Genomic DNA, 17,804 nt, shown 5'->3' with positions numbered 1-17,804 from the left:
GAGATTCTCACACAGCAGCGCTCTCTGTCATCCTACCCCTCCACAGCTCTCTCTCTCTCTTATGTTTGCCTAAGGTATCGCTTCCCAGTGGCTTCATTCTACCCCTTGTGCTGCATTGGTGGATGGCGTCCCCTGTGACTACACAGATACTTCACATCACAAAACCCGTCCGAAACCAAAGTAGCTGACATGAGAGAAAAACGAATAGACGTGAACCAAAAAGAACACAACAAACAAACAAAATCAAGCAGGACAGCTCTTTTGGTCTCTGTCTCACAGGGCTGTAATGCCGTCACTCATTAGCAGGTTCTCAGGATAACAGGCCTGGGTCAAAGGTGAAATTATGGGAAGAGAGCGGAAGTGGAGGAGGGGTGGAAGTAGGACAGGTTTGGGAGGGGGTCAACCGTTATGCAAATGAGCCAGTCCGGATAACAGGACAGTACAGACACCAATTAGCACAAAGGCCATTCTCGGTTATTCTGGGCTGCTGGATGTCATACTGTTTTTATGAACTAAGCAATAAAACAGATGTCCAGAAAACACAGAGACTGTATTTTCCACTTGGGATCTGCAGTTTTAGAAACTATAGCATGACTGGGCAACCTGTGGTTCTTGTTAGGGGGACAAATAGACATGAAAACAAACAGATCAGGAATTCATTTCGGAGCTGGTTGCAGTTAATGAGAGTCTGCAGGGGTTTTGTGTTTGAAGTTGTTGCCCACTTACCAGCGCTGAGGCTTTTGACACTTTGGACAATTACTTTCACGCTTGTAGGTATGACTCGTGTGGCCTTCATCATCAATCTGAAATGGTGTTTTATGGTGTTTAACTTCCACACGTCCGTGCCACACAAGTTTAGTGTGATGTCTTCCCATCCCAAACCTGGTGCTGAGCTTTCACACCAAACTGTAGACTGACACCACAGTCAACACTCGTAATCGAGCTACAGCAGGATTTAAGTCAAGCTACAGTCTTCATTTGTCTGTCCAATAAGGTATAAACACACATTGCACATCATTCCTGTCTTTTAGAGCAAGAACACAATGCCAAGGCCAATCGTAGACAAAAAAGTGCATATATGCTGAACGAGGTCAAGCTACAATCGCATGATCTAGGTCTATTATTCTGATTTGTAAAAAATACTGCAACTGACTGATTTGACTAAAGGCTGGAATCCACTACACAACTTTTGCCCAGATTTTTCTCCGCATTTACAGTTTGGAGGAGTCGACACTAGTTGCCAAAACTAGTTGCCAGAACCAGTCGACAGATTATGGGCAGCCAGACTTGACAGATTTCACAGAAAATCATGTAGATTAGATTTTTTACACAGACTCTCATTTTTTAGCTTCAGATTATATATCCTTCCAGTCAGAGGAGATCAAACATATTTGATATTTTGAGACATTTTAGGCTCTAAACAAGACATTGTTTAAATTTTTCATTATCTCCTAGCAAACAAGGTGCACGTTTTTGCATGAGTTCGGAACGACTCAGACTCAGTAATTTCGTATATGAAGCCCAGGTTTTCTTCACTCAGTCAGAAGTCAGAAAGTGTACGATGACTAGTGGTTTAAACTCTGGTCAAATTTTAAAAGTCATGTAGTGTATTCCAACCAAGTGTTTCCAAGTGTTTATGTGACATTAAGTGAAGGAAGAATTACTGTTTCGGTCTGACTGAAATCTGACATTTCAAAGTGCATGTAAACATACTTAATGAGGCTAACTTTGTTAAACAACACAAATACACCACAGTTCCCCTGAGCGCTATTCATTCAGGTTAACATTTAAATATCAACAACAGCTTATCTCCCCATTAATTACCATTGAAAGCACCAGGAGATCCACATAATGAGATCTCTTGATATTCTCCCAGAGGAGCCATCTCAGCATTCCCAAATGCCATTTAGCATTCAAATACCCAAAATGGGCTGAAGAAAAGGTAATTCACCTCAACAGTGGTCACCCCACCCAAAACCCATAGCTGCAATATCCAATTGTTTTCAATGAAAACAAAGGAAACTGTTCAACATCTCAGTACCCGATACCCCAGGCCATTTTATGTTACTTGTTTCAATACAACTGTATAGAATACCAAGCATTTAAGGAATAATCAATATATCTCACAGAGATGCAAATGTGGTCACTATGACAACAGCATCATTACATAGACCAGATTGGAAGAGTCATAGGAGAAGAATGAGATCAATGAACCCAATTACAATAGGACATGTGGTTACATCATAACAACTGGCAGCATTCTCAAAACCCAAAGGTGGGGAAACCTGACAATTTAAACCCACTTGTATTTGGGGCTGGAATGGAATGGATGCTTCTATCGACGGGCCTATTGGCATGCAGCGAGCTATTAGAATGAGAATAGAGGCCTGATGAGAGAGACCTACAGTAGTGCTTTAGAGCTTAATGGGCTCCAGGCAGCACAGAAACATGTCTCAGTTTTCAATGGTTGGCTCATTGTACCGCTCAGCAAGGTAGTGGCAGGCCACTAAAGGGAATGGTATAGGTTGAAGAGAACTCTTTCAAAGAGGCTGAGTGATCCAGAGCCTGATTCACCCACAAACAGCAGCGTCCTTGTCCCAGCTCCACTGCTCCAGCACTTTACAAAGAGAGCCAAGCGGCTCCTTTCCCATCGTTACACCTCCCACTTCTTCCTCAAACTGTAATCAGCTACAAAATGTTACTACTGACAGGTTGGGGAGATGATTTGCTTCTGCTTCTTGTATGTAAATCTCGCACAAAAGTGCTTAAACTGCAATCCTAAATAGTTGCAGTCAATTATGTAGATGAATGAGCAGTTAATTAAACTTTCCCCTGTGATTGCAATTATTAATGGTGTTTTGTGTCAGGGAAATATTTAACATCACTTAGAAGAGCACCACATGTGTTATGTAATGTTGCTACATTGAGCATTTGTGGTTGAGGACAAGCCTGGACTAGCCAAAGGAGCAATCTGACCCCCCACTGCTACAGAAAGGCCATTTAATCCATTGCTAAATTTCCCATAATCTATTTGACATGGTGGAAACAAAGCACAAGTTCCAGCAACAACAGCTGGCACTGTGACACAGACCCTGGCGTCCAACATCTGCAATGAACAACAGTCCAACTATTCGCAATTCTCAGAATAAGAAAATTAAATCTCATCTGAAGTATCGTAGGATCTGGAGAGAATGACGAGCGAGTCAACGGCTTGGATGAGCCCTGAGAAAACAGACAATGTTTATTTATTAAAGTTGCAAAAAAAAACAAAAAAAAAAACAGAGGAGCAAACCCAAGTCATTGGAGTGCATTTTCTCATTCACGAATATTTATTCCAAAGCTGAAATGGGCTGTGTGAAATAAGGACATATTGTATAAAAAGGGCAGTGGCAGAAGCCAATAGCTCTGTTTATTCTCCCAGCATGGCTGTGCTAGCATTGATAGGATTACAGGTCACACCAGAAGTGAGAGCCAGGGGACTCCGAGGCCCCTCAGAAGCTGCATCATGTTTCCCTACTCAGGACGCAACTATAGAGCATATGCACTGCATGATTTATAGTCCAAAAAAGACAAATAAATAAAGAATGTTTTCCCTTCATCTGGCTAGAGTACATAGATACTTTTTCCATCAACTGAAATAGATTTTACCCAGATGGGAAGAATATAGTTTCATTATCACTGTGCACTTACAACATAGGAATATCATCCACGGCCATCACTGTCTGGAATCCCATTTCATCCAAGAGATTTGGTGAAAGAAAAAACAGAGACCTGGAAAACAAGAATGAATGAAACAAGAAGACATTGAAGCTCCAAGGACAGATTCAAACTTGGCAGGACTTGGTGCTTGCATAATTCAATCGAACATTTCACAGATCCCCATTAAATGTGTCAAACGGCCATGACGCTTCTCAAAGAGCCATTTTTTCCCCTTTAGTTGAGGAAAGAGTTGACTATATGTCATGTATTGTATTCAATATTTGAAAGCTCTGTTTTGTAGCTGGCCAAAAGGAAGAAATTATTCCCAAAAAAATCACCAAAAGAAAGGAAAGGAAACATACTGTAACTCCAGATGACTGCAATACAGTTAAATGCTCCATTATGTGGATCAGAATAACCACTAACCATCCCACTATATCCTTATATATGCCCATTGTACAAGGATACAGTGGGACCACCACATAGCCGTCATCCTCTCATACAGTTGTTGTGAATTTAACCTCCATCTTCAAAGAATATGCCCAATGGTTGGAGGGAAAGGAAAAGACAGAGATGAATAAAAATAAATGGAAGTTTGTGCCTTTATAAACATGATGGCGTTTTACCACTCCGAACAGATTGCTCTCATTACCCAGAGTATCTGTGTTTGTAGTTGTGGTGCATCGAGGGTATTAAGATCAAAGCGAGTCAGTTTGCATCAAGGGAACTGTTTAAACTGAATGGTCAGATAAGACAACTCTGTCCTCAAATACAGCTAACATGCTGAAATTGCCTCGTTTACCCTACGCAAACATTCAAATCCCAAAACAAACAGTTGCGCCAAGCCTTGAGAGCTTGAGTTTTGGCAGGCGGGGAAAGGGGCTGTTCAGACAGGGCATGTCCAGTCTCATTTGGCAAGGATGCCCACCATATGCATTGAAATGTCGTACCTCGCCTTTGTGCTACACACATTAAAGTGACACTATAAATAGCATAGCAGTAATCATAACCAATCCTCTGAGATTCTCCATCATCCTGCTCCTGATGCCACGGCGGGACAGTGGGAATGGGGTTGCAGGGTTGTTGCGTTTATTAGCAGGATTGCTGGACATTCTTGTGGTGAATTGGGTCGCGCTTGGATGGGAGATTTCATTTAATTGGAATTCAGTGGTAACGTCTTCAGATGGGGAAGGATCTGGGATGTGGTATGAAGGGCAGACGGGGGAGCCTTTTTTTTGGAATGAAAGGCATGAATTTGTGATAAAAGCGGAACTTTTGCATTGTGTGGTTTAGTCCTGCTTTTTATTGCACAGATTGTCTGAGGAGTCTGACAAGGGGCCTACCAAAGTGTTCCTCCATTCTGTAGTAAAAAAGGGTGCTGATCTTAAAAAAAGAACAGAGGCCGGGGGAGGTTGACCCCTCTGCCTGGTTTCTTATACAGGTTTTAACACACTTTTTGTGGGCTGCTTCAAAAGATTAACAAAAGATGCTGCATGTCCGTTAGCAGCACTGGAAAGTTTGAAGCTTTGCACTTTGTCTTGGACCTGTAGAATTTCTGAAGGAACGTTTTGTTCGAATTTTAGTGATATGTTCCAAATGACCATTTCTTGGGTGCTAATTATCTCTTTTATCAAAAATCCAAGTACATCTCAGCTGTTCAGCCTGTCTTGGAAGTGAGGACTTAAATGTAGTGTCTGATCGCTGCTTGTTTTGAAAGCAAGCTGTTGAGAGGACTAGAAGTAGGATCTTAAGCATTTAAGTCTGTCACCAGCAGTTGCCGAGCTGTCAGCTGGAAGTCATGGTCAGGGTCGTGCTCCCGGCTCTACAGGCTCTTCACTGCAGAAGAGGCGCCATTTTAAAGCAAGCATAAGGACCAAGCGGTTGTTTGAAGGCCTCACAAGGTCAGCTGCTGTGGATTGACTGGAGCGCGCCATCATTGTGAGCTTGTTTTGAATGTTGACATTGAGAAATGGCTGGTGATTGATGTGATCCAGCATGTCTGTAGAAGATGTCCTATGTTAGTAGTTATATTTTTTTGGTTAAATCTAAAAAAAAAAAAAAAAACATGAACAAACTGATGCCTGTTTGTTGGACAATTTATGCATTGTGACAGGTTCTCTTAGAAAGTTTTCAAATCATTATGTTTAAAAAAAAAATACATTTTTCATCTATTTACCTTGTCATAATTGTTGGTTACTTTTGAATGAGAACCTAGAGTCATAAATAATAAAATTGAAAGAGATTGAAAGCACAATTTTATTAAATTTTTTTTTTTACAGTATAATCATTTAAATCTTATTTTCTTTTGATTTTAGTGGGAATTATGACCCCACTTATTTATTCTGTATAGGCCTATATGCTTAGAGTCATGTTAAGATGAATAAAATCTGTGCTACACTTGTATCAGGCAGAAATGCAGTGTTTTCACTAAAAATATATCCTATAGCCACTTAAAATAATTACATGTTAAACATTAGAGAATGAATGAATGAATGAATGAATGAATGAATTAATATGTTGTTTCCTCTGAAAATTTATATACAGATTCAGGCCTACACAAATTTGAACAATTATTTTCAGCCTTGCTCCTGATAATGAAAAACATGCAATTAACAGTGATGCAGCACTTGCAAACATAGTTTGTGTAATAAGAGCATGCACTTTGCAAATGTTTACGCCTGTTTTTGTGCTCTTCCCCCTCCCCCTCTTTGTCCCTCGCCTGCTGTCCTTTAACGCGTCCTCCCATTGACAGTCTCTCTGCGGTTCCCACAGCACAATAGCCATCAATGCCCCGCCCACTGGGCGTGACCAACGCTGTGGGCAGTTTATAAAAGCCCCTCCGAGTTACAATGAGGAGACTCTCAGCGCTACTATGTTACAGTCGGACGACACGCTTGTTTTTTTAGAGTAGGCTATTGGGGGGAGGTTTAGATTGATGCTGTGTGTATCACAAAGAGAGCGCCCTTCTCTTAGAGTTTGATAAACATGTCGAAAACGTACGGCAGGAAAGCTGTGCTCTCTCTCGCGGGAGCAACGGTCACCTGTCTTGCGCTACTGTTATTTCTGTCGCAGCATCAGCGAATTGAGACAGACGGGATGCAGAACGAGAGTGAGATCGGCTTGCGCTCGCTCCAGAGTCTGGGGGAATCAGAGGCTGATGATGGAGCTCAGCCTGAGCAGAATGGAAAGAAAGGATTCTCTGCCTATTTTTCCAAGCTCACCCGCAGCAGGAGGGAAGCGGATAAGCCGACCGAAGCGTCCGGAGCGACGACAGACGCGCCGCCTGCTGAGGACATCAGCGCGGATGACATCTTCATCGCAGTGAAGACCACTAAGAAGTTTCACCGGTCCAGACTGGATCTACTCCTGCACACCTGGATATCCAGAAACATGCGGCAGGTATGCCCGTTTACACTGTTACAAACTGTTTGCATAGGTTACATAATTTACCAGCCGGAAACAAAGGGGATTTCCCCCCCCGTGATTTTAATGATAAATGGTGTGCACTGTCTTAACGCTTCAAACACATTGCTTTACTTTATGACACTTTTAGCTATGAATTTAATTAATATTTCGAGTGTTTGAAATCCAGCTACATTTTACATTAGCCTACTGTCTTTGTTAAATAATAATATAGTTAACTTTAATAGTTTTAATTGGAGATGGATCAGTATTGCTTTTTAGGACCAATACAGATTAGGTTTGTTTAATTGGCCGATAACTGATACGCGTAAATGGATACATTTTCAATGTAGCTTAAATACTTTATTATTCATTATTAATGCAATTTCATTTATGCATTTTTTTTTCAATTTAAATGGTTGTAAGTTTATTGTATTTTATTGAATAACAATAAAAATAAATAATTAAATAAGTAAAATAAAAAGTTGGTCAAACCTATTATCAGCCAGTCTATAGTATTAATACTAATAATGTGTATCTACAAGCAGGATCACAAAACAAATGTTGTACGTTGTTATTAAGGGACCAAAAATCCATATATATCTGCCTGGCATATAAAAAAAAACACATTCTAAAACTCAGATTCATAGTGCTTTCTGCAGCAGTTGCTGTATTGCTCACAGAGCAATGGTTGGCTGTAAGGTTCCCCCTTTCTCCCCTCCTGCTCCATTGTTTGGGGTGTCCCCGTGAATGCACCAGGGCTAAGGATGCATCACAGCAGCGGCTTCAGAGCTGTCCCCTTCTCAGCACTAACAAAGCGTCTTTCTGAAGGGGGAAAGAAAAGCTTTGCCAGCCCCTTGTCTCCCACTCTCCATGGGAACCGGGGATCTGGAGCAGAGGCTGGTCAAGCTACCCAAGCGGTGGGACAAGAGAGTCTTCGTTATGGAGATGCTGGGGGGCACAAAGGGACAGCATCTATAGGCAAGGGAAGGCTTTTCAGCTGCACGCCGAGTGGCTCACAGAATGAAAATACAGCTCTGAGAAACAGGCCTCTTTTGCAGCCAGCACAAAAGCACTCTCGGCACATCGACAGCAGCAAGCGCAGAGCAGTCAAAATGATTTTAACCACCACCTAGAGTAGTTGCTCATACATTTTACAAAAGTCAGTTTAATTTGCCTTGGGGCTCTGTCACAATCAGTTTCCCTCACACCTTAGACAAAATGGGTTTTATTATTGTAATTTGAATATGACACAGCCATAGCAACACTTTTATATACTCGCAGGGTCTCAGTACAAAGAACATTATGTTTGTGGCATTTCTGTGAATATCGAAGCATGTGGAAAGTGAACATTTAAATCAGACCTCTTTAGCCTCTGCTCTCATTCAGTCAGCTCAGATTTGTCTTTCACTATCCAGCTAAACTGATATGACCACTACAGGAGACTGAAAACTAAGACTAAGTTTGCTCAGTACAGGAGTTGATGGAAGTTAACCCACAGAAGAGAGAGTTAACAGCAGGAATTAATAGCAGCAGCTGGTGGGGACCAGCGCAGCCCAGAATACAAGGGGGAGTTCCTGGAGAATGAGTGCCAGGTGGCTGGGTCTCAAAGAACAAAAGATGGCTCTAATGCAAGCTATATGAATCCTTGCATTCTCAACATGTGCACACGGAGAGACGCTCTCAAATTATTTCTACATTCATCTGTGCAACACCTGAGTATGTTAAATCCCAGTTATTGTCATCTGAACGGCCGGGGATTATCCCAAGGACTCCGGTGTACTGTTTGGCCGCTTGCCACAATGGCTGGCACCAGACAAGAGTTTCAACGGGCCAGGCAGTGTTAGACTAACGGCATGGGAACTTTGTCATATATGTCAAGTGAGATGATGCATGACCGACACTGTGAACGTGTTCATAGGGGTTAGAAACTTGTGTAGGAAGGATCTTTCCAACCCGCTTACCTACTTCAGGTGCTGCATTGAGGGGTAATGCTAATGAACAGCTTACAGTCTTGGGCTGTTTACATGTAAACACTGAGAGCAGATCCAATCTGTGCCTGCTGTTGACACTCATGGCAGCCTGTGGCTCTTCTTGGTGGGAAACTGTCTTGTCTTTGTTTAGAGTTAGTCGCGGTCAGCTAGAAGCTCCCCTACCCTTGTTAATACACTGGAATTATCAGTATTTTTTATAAGAGAATGAATCCCTGGAGCTCAGTTGCTTTCTGAGCACTTGGTTTTTGATTATTAAAAGCATGCTTTGTAATTGTCTTGACTTGATGAGTCAGGACTCTTTTCAGTCAGATCTGCTCCATTTTGAATTGTTCACGCTGCAGCTTCTGGCTTCCGCTGTTTCTCTAAATTTCCCCCCTGGAACAATGCAGCTTCCCCAGTGAGAGAAATTCACAACAATGAGAGAACAGCCTGTGCCACTGCTGCAGTATCCGGTGTCCAGTTACACGGATAGCTACCAAATGCCATTCAGATCAAATGCAAACTTGCTCGCTGCAAATAAAGTACCACGACCAACCTCATTATCTCTATCTGAAATACTTAACTGTATACAAATTTACTGTTTGTGGCAGTAGTTTCTCTGGGTTGAAGACAAGAAAGTGAAAACAGTGTAGATCTGTTGTGGCATGAGTCTGTGCAAGTTTCTGGTCTCTTATTGGCACAGGTAGAGGGAGCAGGGCTGTTTGGTGTAATAGAGGGAGTAACATCTCTCTACTTCCTTCCCGGTTAGAAGGAGACAGACAGCCAGGCTCCACACTCACCCTGCCCTATGCCAGACCTTCCTTTGGCAAGGTGGGAAGCCCTACCAATCTCTGCCATCAGAACTCCAAACAACCGAACGAAAAACCCTCATCCATTCTTGTGTGACGACAATGCTGGGAAAACTGCATTTTGAAGAAAATACTTGACATTTATGAAAGAAACCACAAAAGGGTCATTTTGGCTCACAGTATCTTCAATAAAAGGGAAACCGAGAAACAAAGCCATGTGCCACGAGAGGCCTCTCTTTAGTTAACCACTGCAGCTGTATGCAAATCCAGGCAAACATATTTAGGATTTACCCAGTGACGGCTTTACCCACTCCTTATTGTCTCTATGCATAGGGACAGTGGGAGCAGGGTTGGGGTTGTGTGGCCACACACACATTGTAATACACTAATCAGCTAATCAGGTTTCTCTCTCTGTCAGTGCCCAGTCTGCCTTGGCAGCTGCCTGTGTGATTAGTCTGTCCTTTCAGCAGAACTCTACGCAAACAGCACCAGCCTCTGATTCTTTACCCGGTCCAACCGCCAGCCCTCCCTGAACAAACATCGGCCTTGGGCCTTGGCCCTAGAGTGCTGCGCTAAACATCTGCTCAGAGTTTGTTCTGCAAACCAATCAAACATTATCTGGCAATGTTTGAACATGCCAACTGTGAAAGGGGGAATGAAAAAAAAGAGAGAAAATAATTCACTCTTGAGATAAAGATCACAAAACAGCTGAAGCTCATAAGAGAACAGTTTTGTGGCATAGGTGTACATGTTCAAGGCCAGTTGGGCGTGGGCAGGTTGACCTGTTCAGACACGTGGCTGTGATAAGGCGGCGGGTGGCAGTTGCTGTCTCACCTGAGGTGGAAAGCAAACAGGTTAACGGCAGTGCATGGCCAGGGGCACACCGCCTTTTCATCAGTCTGTCTGAGGCGTGTGGCATCGTCTTCTCAATGGCTTCTTTGAGCCGGGGCTGCCGCCTCGCACCTGCTCCGTCTTATCTTCCACAATGAGCTCCTAATCCCACCCCTTCTATTTTAATGTTAACAAAACCCTGAGGGGTCAGACGTCAGTGAAAGCACACTGGTGTGAATGTATATTCATCAATTCGAGTATGTCTGGGAGAATGGGACCTGGTGCTTCTTTCTTTTCTTCCAGATGACTTGGCCATTCCTTTTTGGGGCATTTTAACATGTCTGAAGTGGATAGAGGGATGAAGAATGGAAAGACTTGGGAGGTGGTGAGGGGCAATGGAATGGGGGTGGAGTGTTGAGGGTGGTGGGGGTAAGTGGGGTGGTCTGCTCCCCACTTTGTTCTGGGCCTGGGATGCTTTGGGGTGCAGAGCAGTTGCTATGGAGAGATTGACAACAAGAACAAGGGGCCTTTATTTTGGGGGGTAGAGTTTGGCTTGTTTAACTTGCTGAGTTTTCCATGGCGTAAAACCCAGACAATGGTTCCTAATCAGTCTGCTTGGAATAAATAGCTCTCCAAGACACATGATTCCAGTTTGGAACACGCCAATTCCTGTTTCGTCTTTGCTCTAGTGCAGTGATTCATTGATGAACTTGTGTGACTCCATTGATAGAGCTAACTGGGCTTTGTCTTGTTTTCGCAGACATACATCTTCACTGATGGCGAAGATGAGGAACTGAAGAAGAAAATCGGTGAGTGCAGCTTACTTAAGTGGAAGTCACAAGGCTAGAAAGAAGCAGACATTCCCACTTTGATATGCACATAGTTTGGACTCCGCCTTCTAATCCTCTTAAAAAAGGGCGCGTGCAGAGTCACCTGGCCTCTTAGATAATGGGCATTTCTCAAGTGATAGACATAAGTGGAGTATTACATGAGCATTGACAATGTATCCGTCCTCTTGTCCACACAGGAAGCCATGCTATCAACACCAACTGCTCTGCTGCCCACAGCCGCCAGGCTCTGTCCTGCAAGATGGCTGTTGAGTACGACAAGTTCATTGAGTCTGGAAAAAAGTAAGCATTTGCATGATTATTTTTTACGTTATAAATACCATATTGGATGTTCTAATGATATCTCTTTATGGTTTAGGTGGTTCTGTCATGTGGATGATGACAACTATGTGAACATGAAGACACTGGTGAAGTTGCTGTCCAACTACCCTCACACTCAGGACATGTACATTGGCAAACCCAGCCTGGACAGGCCGATTGAGGCCACAGAAAGACTTGGGGACAACAAGATGGTAGGTGGTCCAAAATATCCTCATTTTATATATATACACTGGTTGTAAAAATGAAAAGGAGCCTTAAGAATAGAAACCAATGTTTTTGTTTCTCCATTGCAGAGACCTGTCAATTTCTGGTTTGCTACGGGAGGTGCAGGCTTGTGTGTCAGCCGTGGGCTAGCTTTGAAGATGAGCCCTTGGGCAAGGTGCAAAAACCTCTCAACTAACCTAATGCAGCATCTACGAGCATATTCAATGCTTTAAGACAGTGGTGCCCAAACTCGGTCCTGGAGGGCCGGTGTCCTGCAGAGTTTAGCTCCAACTTGCCTCAACACACCTGCTACAAAGTTTCTAGTATGTCTAGTAAGAACTTGATTAGTTGGTTCAGGTGTGTCTGATTGGGGTTGGAGCTAAACTCTGCAGGACACCGGCCCTCCAGGACTGAGTTTGGGCACCCCTGCTTTAAGATGATGGTAGACTTTATGTTGACTTACTTTACTCTTTTTATGACAGTGGTGGCCATTTCATGAACACTGCTGAGAAGATCCGTCTTCCTGATGACTGTACCATCGGCTACATCATTGAGTCAGTTCTTGGGGTCCCTTTGACCCGAAGCAGCTTGTTCCACTCTCACTTGGAGAACCTGCAACAGGTGTCCAAATCAGAAGTACACAAACAGGTGAGGAACTTCAGTGACAGCTTGATATAAGCCCATCTTAGTTCTGTAAAATGAAGTATAGTTCTATTAATGCAGTGTTTCATATCATTTCATTTAGATTACATTGAGTTATGGAATGTTTGAAAACAAGAGGAATATCATCAACATGAAAGGAGCTTTCTCTGTTGAGGAGGACCCATCCAGGTAAGACAATTTCTTAACATTCTAGATCATATTTAGATGTTGCTTTTATCTAAATTTGTGTGCATGTACAAATCTAACGTCTAATTTTTATTCTCTCTCAGGTTTAAGTCAGTGCACTGTCTGCTGTACCCAGACACTCCGTGGTGCCCTCCTCAGGTTACCTATTAGGGTGACCGGCTCCTCTGTTGTATCCTCGTCCCTCACTGCCTCGGTATCTGAAAGGCATGAGGGACCAGTGTGGTATTGGGCCGTGAGACTGCTGCATTTACTCTGCAGTGGCGCACGGCCTTCCGTGGTTATGCTGGGCTGCTGTGCGGCCCACTTTAAACAGTTCCTTCCTGCCTGGTGCCTGAGCTTCCTGTCCAACTCAGACATTACGAAGGGCCTGGCTTTCAGAAGGATGCGTTCAGCTTCAAGCTTTGCAGGCAATCAATTGTGCTTTATGTGATTACTGTTGCTTGTATCTCATTTGCAATTCTCATAGAATGTAACTGTCTAGTATTGCCAGCTTTATATGCTTAGTTTTAAATTCTAATTAGTAAATTAGTGCATACTTTATATTTTATTATCTCCAAATGCCGTTCAGGATGTTCTTTCCCTCAGGTTTGATTTAATGATTGAATTCTTTAAAATAGTCGAAGAAAATAAGTAAGATGGGTGCTTTATTATCTAGTTCTAAAGGACTCCGGACAAAATGAATGACATGAAGGTCCATTTTTTTTGCGAATTGATTTCTTTGATGTCAGTGTTATTATAATTATTATTGCTATTAGTTTTTTTTTTATGACATTTTGTGCTGGCAATAGGGACCCAAATGCCGTTCAGGATGTTCTTTCCCTCAGGTTTGATTTAATGATTGAATTCTTTAAAATAGTCGAAGAAAATAAGTAAGATGGGTGCTTTATTATCTAGTTCTAAAGGACTCCGGACAAAATGAATGACATGAAGGTCCATTTTTTTTGCGAATTGATTTCTTTGATGTCAATGTTATTATAATTATTATTGCTATTATTTTTTTTTTTATGACATTTTGTGCTGGCAATAGGGAAATTTTCCAAATATGCTGTCAGGTTATTTTAATCTGTGGTGTATGAGGATTGAGCACTTTTCTCCCTAAATCCTCTGGGCATCTTAAAGCTGTGTGAAAATGTATCAAGTGCCCTCATTTTTAGATCTTTATATTATTTAATGCCAATGCATTCACACAATCTTGGCAAATAGATATGAGATTTTTGGCATGGTTTATTATTAAAATTGTTTTTTAGCTTTGCTCAAAGATGTACTTAAGTGGGAGTTGCACAGCTTGGTTTTAATTAACTGTTGCTTGCTCAAGTAAAGTATCTTTAGCAGTCACTTTATGCTGTTTACTCTTTTGAATTGGCACCAGGGCCACTGTCAACACAATGTACGTTGTTAAAACAGATGGCAGCTAAAGTTTAAGATGTGTTTATAGCACAGATCTGAGTTCTCTGATCCCTTTTGCACAGAGTGGTCTGGCTTAGAGCCACAGTTTTCCCCATTCCTTCACGGCTGACAGTTGGACATCACTATGCCAATTATACAAAACATGTTAAGTGAGAGCTTTACATGAGCAACAACAGTGATCCTAACAGAGTTGCAGTTTCTCTAATGGAATGACCCATATTGGGTGAGCATGTATATTTTATTTTAAAGCAGTATTTATGTACTGTGCCATTTTAAAACAATTGTATTTGTACATAGTTGTTTAGATATTATTTGCATTTTGGTCACCTATGGATCAGACCTAGTTCTGATGATTCCTCTAAAATGTTTTTTAATGCTCTGAATTTAGCTAATGGCTGTAATTTATATTCCAGTATCTGGATTTGTTTGTTCAAATGTTGTCCTCTCAGGGATCACAATCCTGATATTGTTACCATGGGATGCCTTGGTAATTCACCATTCAGCTTTTGAATAAAGCAGCATATTCGCTAAGAAACTTTCCTGCACTCTTGTTTTCTTTCAGCTGATACACTACATATTTCAGATTTCAGATGGTAGTTCACCTACAATTAAAACCTACAATACATACAAAACTTTAATTTTAGTATGTTTCTCACAAATTTATCATATGATTATTATAGACCACATTTATCACATTTTTATGGTGCCTTTTTTTGCAGCCACAATGAATGTAGATGGTGATTGGGCACTGATGTCACTATCTACTTTAATTGTATGGAAGAGCATGATCATTTTTAAAAACATTTCCTTCCAGTGAGTAAACAATAACAATTTTCATTTTTTGGTGAACTATCCCTTTCAACAACATCGAAGGCAAACAGCAAAAAGGACCCACTCACTACTATAGTGCAACACAAGACGACTTGCATCAATCATTTGGAGTAAAATCATTGCCAGACCGCAGAGGTTCAGAGGCCAGTGTCTCTTACTCTGTCAAAACGGTTGTGATCTGTTACTGAAGCATGCAAACAAAACAAACCCCGCCCCTCGTGGGTTTTGAGTGCTGGCACTGACCCGTTCTGTGTTGCTTGTATTAATGAAACACACTTGAAAGTTTAGTCTCACTCACACATAATTTATTATTCTACATCAATTGCCATGGGAAAGAACATTTCCTCACTACCGGTCCTTTCAACACACTATAGTCACGTCATTTGAGGCCTGGAAAATACAGGGGAGAGCAAGTTAAACTGTGTCATCCCCTTAATTCAGCAAAATGTGACCCCGTTTAAATGGCTTTGCTACATTAAAATGTTGTATTGTGGAATATTATATGTTTTAATATAGTTCTATCATGACAACTCTCAGAAGATTTTAGCATGATCATGGATATGAAAATGTTAATGTATGTTCTGCCAATACATACCCCGATACGGTGCTGTGAGTATTTAAGACATACTGCTGCTGCATATATAGCATATATAATAACCAGTAGCAGATCTATACAGATGGAGCTGGGGAAGATGGAGGGTTTCAGAGGAACTCTGAAAGCACGTTGCGAAATGCTCTAGTGAATGCTAACCAGCCATTTAAATGTAAAGCAGTAAGCTCATTGGCTCCGTATGCAACAGGAACCAATCAGCTTGTGCCAAGTAGTTTAATGCTGTGAATATCATCAGTTTGCGTTAATGAGCCATCAGCCTGCGCCATATATATATATATATATATATAAATAGGCTGGTAAATGAGTATGTAAGTAAAAAGCCTTTTGGTACAATTTTAAAAATGTCAATTGTCAGGTCATGGTAGACATCTTTTTGCTGAAATCTTTAATGATTCTTGTCTTGTCTGGTCTCATTGAAAAAGTCAACAGAGAAAGAATATAACGTGCCCTTCATAGTCTGAATCAGTAATACGTGCAGCAAAAATGGAAAAAGCCTAGAAATGAAGCTTGGTTTCTTTCTTTGGATGACTTAATACGTTATGAAGTCTTGTATTGCTTCAGATCAAAGAATTCCTCCACATAAATGGGAGGTCAACAACAGAGATGTTGTAAATGTTATTGCAAGATGATACAAATCCTTTTATTCCTTAAACATTAATAACAAGATGAGGTCATATTTTGAGAACTCAATCACAAACACTAATTCCACACCCCAATGACATAATTCAATATACTTTTAAAACCACTATTTTTTTTAACATTCCAGTCAGATCACAAAGATCTTATAACAAACATAATCATGTTTTTATTAAGTCACATCTGTGCCTGTTTTAATGGTGTGAGAGTTTATATTCTTAAGCCACGACTGCCTGTTTTCCCATGAGTCTGAGGGCAGAGAGAGGATTTCTGCATTCTTTAGGGTAAGTCTGAGACACAGATCACCTCAAAATCAACCACTGCACCAAACAGACTTCCTTCAATGGTCCTGAATCATATTTCTTCCTCCCAAAACCCTCTTCACAGACTTCACACAGTTCATATGTCATATGTGGTTGCAGATGTCAGAAACCATGTCTGCAAGAGCCGAAGCATCAGACACATTTGGGCATGTGTTTGCTCCCACTGTACTGTAATACACCAAACCTATGATTATGGGTATTCATCTTGAAGTCTGCGTTCCAGGAAGCCCAACATCTTTTTGTTTAAGTTAAATACTACATTTACATTCAAGGTGGAGCGCAAGATTGAATTATGCAAAGCACTCAAGCAAGGCAGCCAGCCAGAGAAAGTAATCTGCCTGAAGGAAAGATAACTGCCTAAATACTACTGAGACAGTTATCAGTTAAAAGAAACAGGGTGCCTCGAACCCTTCCGTACACAAAACATTAGGTCTTTAGTGCATATAAACAAAGCTGTCTGTACCATAACCAAAACTACTTGCTATGATTTGTATGTATGCTTGCCTATCTAGACGGCCTGAAATTTGGTGTGAGGTTGCGGGTATTGCATACAGTGTTAACTCCCGCAAGTGCCACGTTCGGTAAATTCCCACTCACTTATGAGACGCGCGATCTGCGCTGCCTCGTCTCTATCTCTCAATTTTCAAGTTCAACAGTTTTTGTTCCATTCAGTTGTGGATGCTGCTGATTCACCAAGACCACCGCGGCTCAGCAAAGAGACATGCATGTGTGTGTGTGTGTGTTTTCCTTTGAAAAAGTTCCCCCAGAAACACTTCGCTATTTAATGCAGTTTTCCTTACAAATTGTATTATCAGAAAAAATGAAATCGCATTTTTGATGTATTTTAAAGAGTTGGCAGTCAAAATTAAAACTGCTAAATGATAGATATTCTTCATTCTTTATTACAAACAAGGTAATGTGAATTACAGAATGTACAACGTTTTTAAAATGTATAAATTGTGGTGTACAGGGTTTATTATGAGGGGTAGAATCCACAGCTCAGTACTCACTACTCAATACTCATGAGTACTTTTAAATAGGCTACTCTTTTACTCTTA

General features: G+C 41.4%; 1 protein-coding gene across 1 annotated transcript; it reads left to right on the top strand.

The window, feature by feature from the left end:
• Positions 1–6,291: 6,291 nt before the first annotated feature.
• Positions 6,292–13,714, top strand: LOC107758333 (beta-1,3-N-acetylglucosaminyltransferase lunatic fringe). Its single transcript, XM_016576047.1, has 8 exons — positions 6,292–7,098; positions 11,475–11,523; positions 11,742–11,844; positions 11,921–12,074; positions 12,177–12,262; positions 12,570–12,735; positions 12,833–12,918; positions 13,020–13,714. The coding sequence occupies exons 1-8, from the start codon at positions 6,685–6,687 to the stop codon at positions 13,084–13,086; spliced, it is 1,125 nt and encodes a 374-aa protein (XP_016431533.1). The 5' UTR covers positions 6,292–6,684; the 3' UTR covers positions 13,087–13,714.
• Positions 13,715–17,804: the final 4,090 nt, after the last annotated feature.

This window comes from Sinocyclocheilus rhinocerous, unplaced genomic scaffold (assembly GCF_001515625.1).
Source record: "Sinocyclocheilus rhinocerous isolate Xijiao unplaced genomic scaffold, SAMN03320098_v1.1 scaffold2639, whole genome shotgun sequence".
Lineage (NCBI taxonomy): Eukaryota > Metazoa > Chordata > Actinopteri > Cypriniformes > Cyprinidae > Sinocyclocheilus > Sinocyclocheilus rhinocerous.
This window is presented reverse-complemented; position numbering and strand designations above follow the sequence as displayed.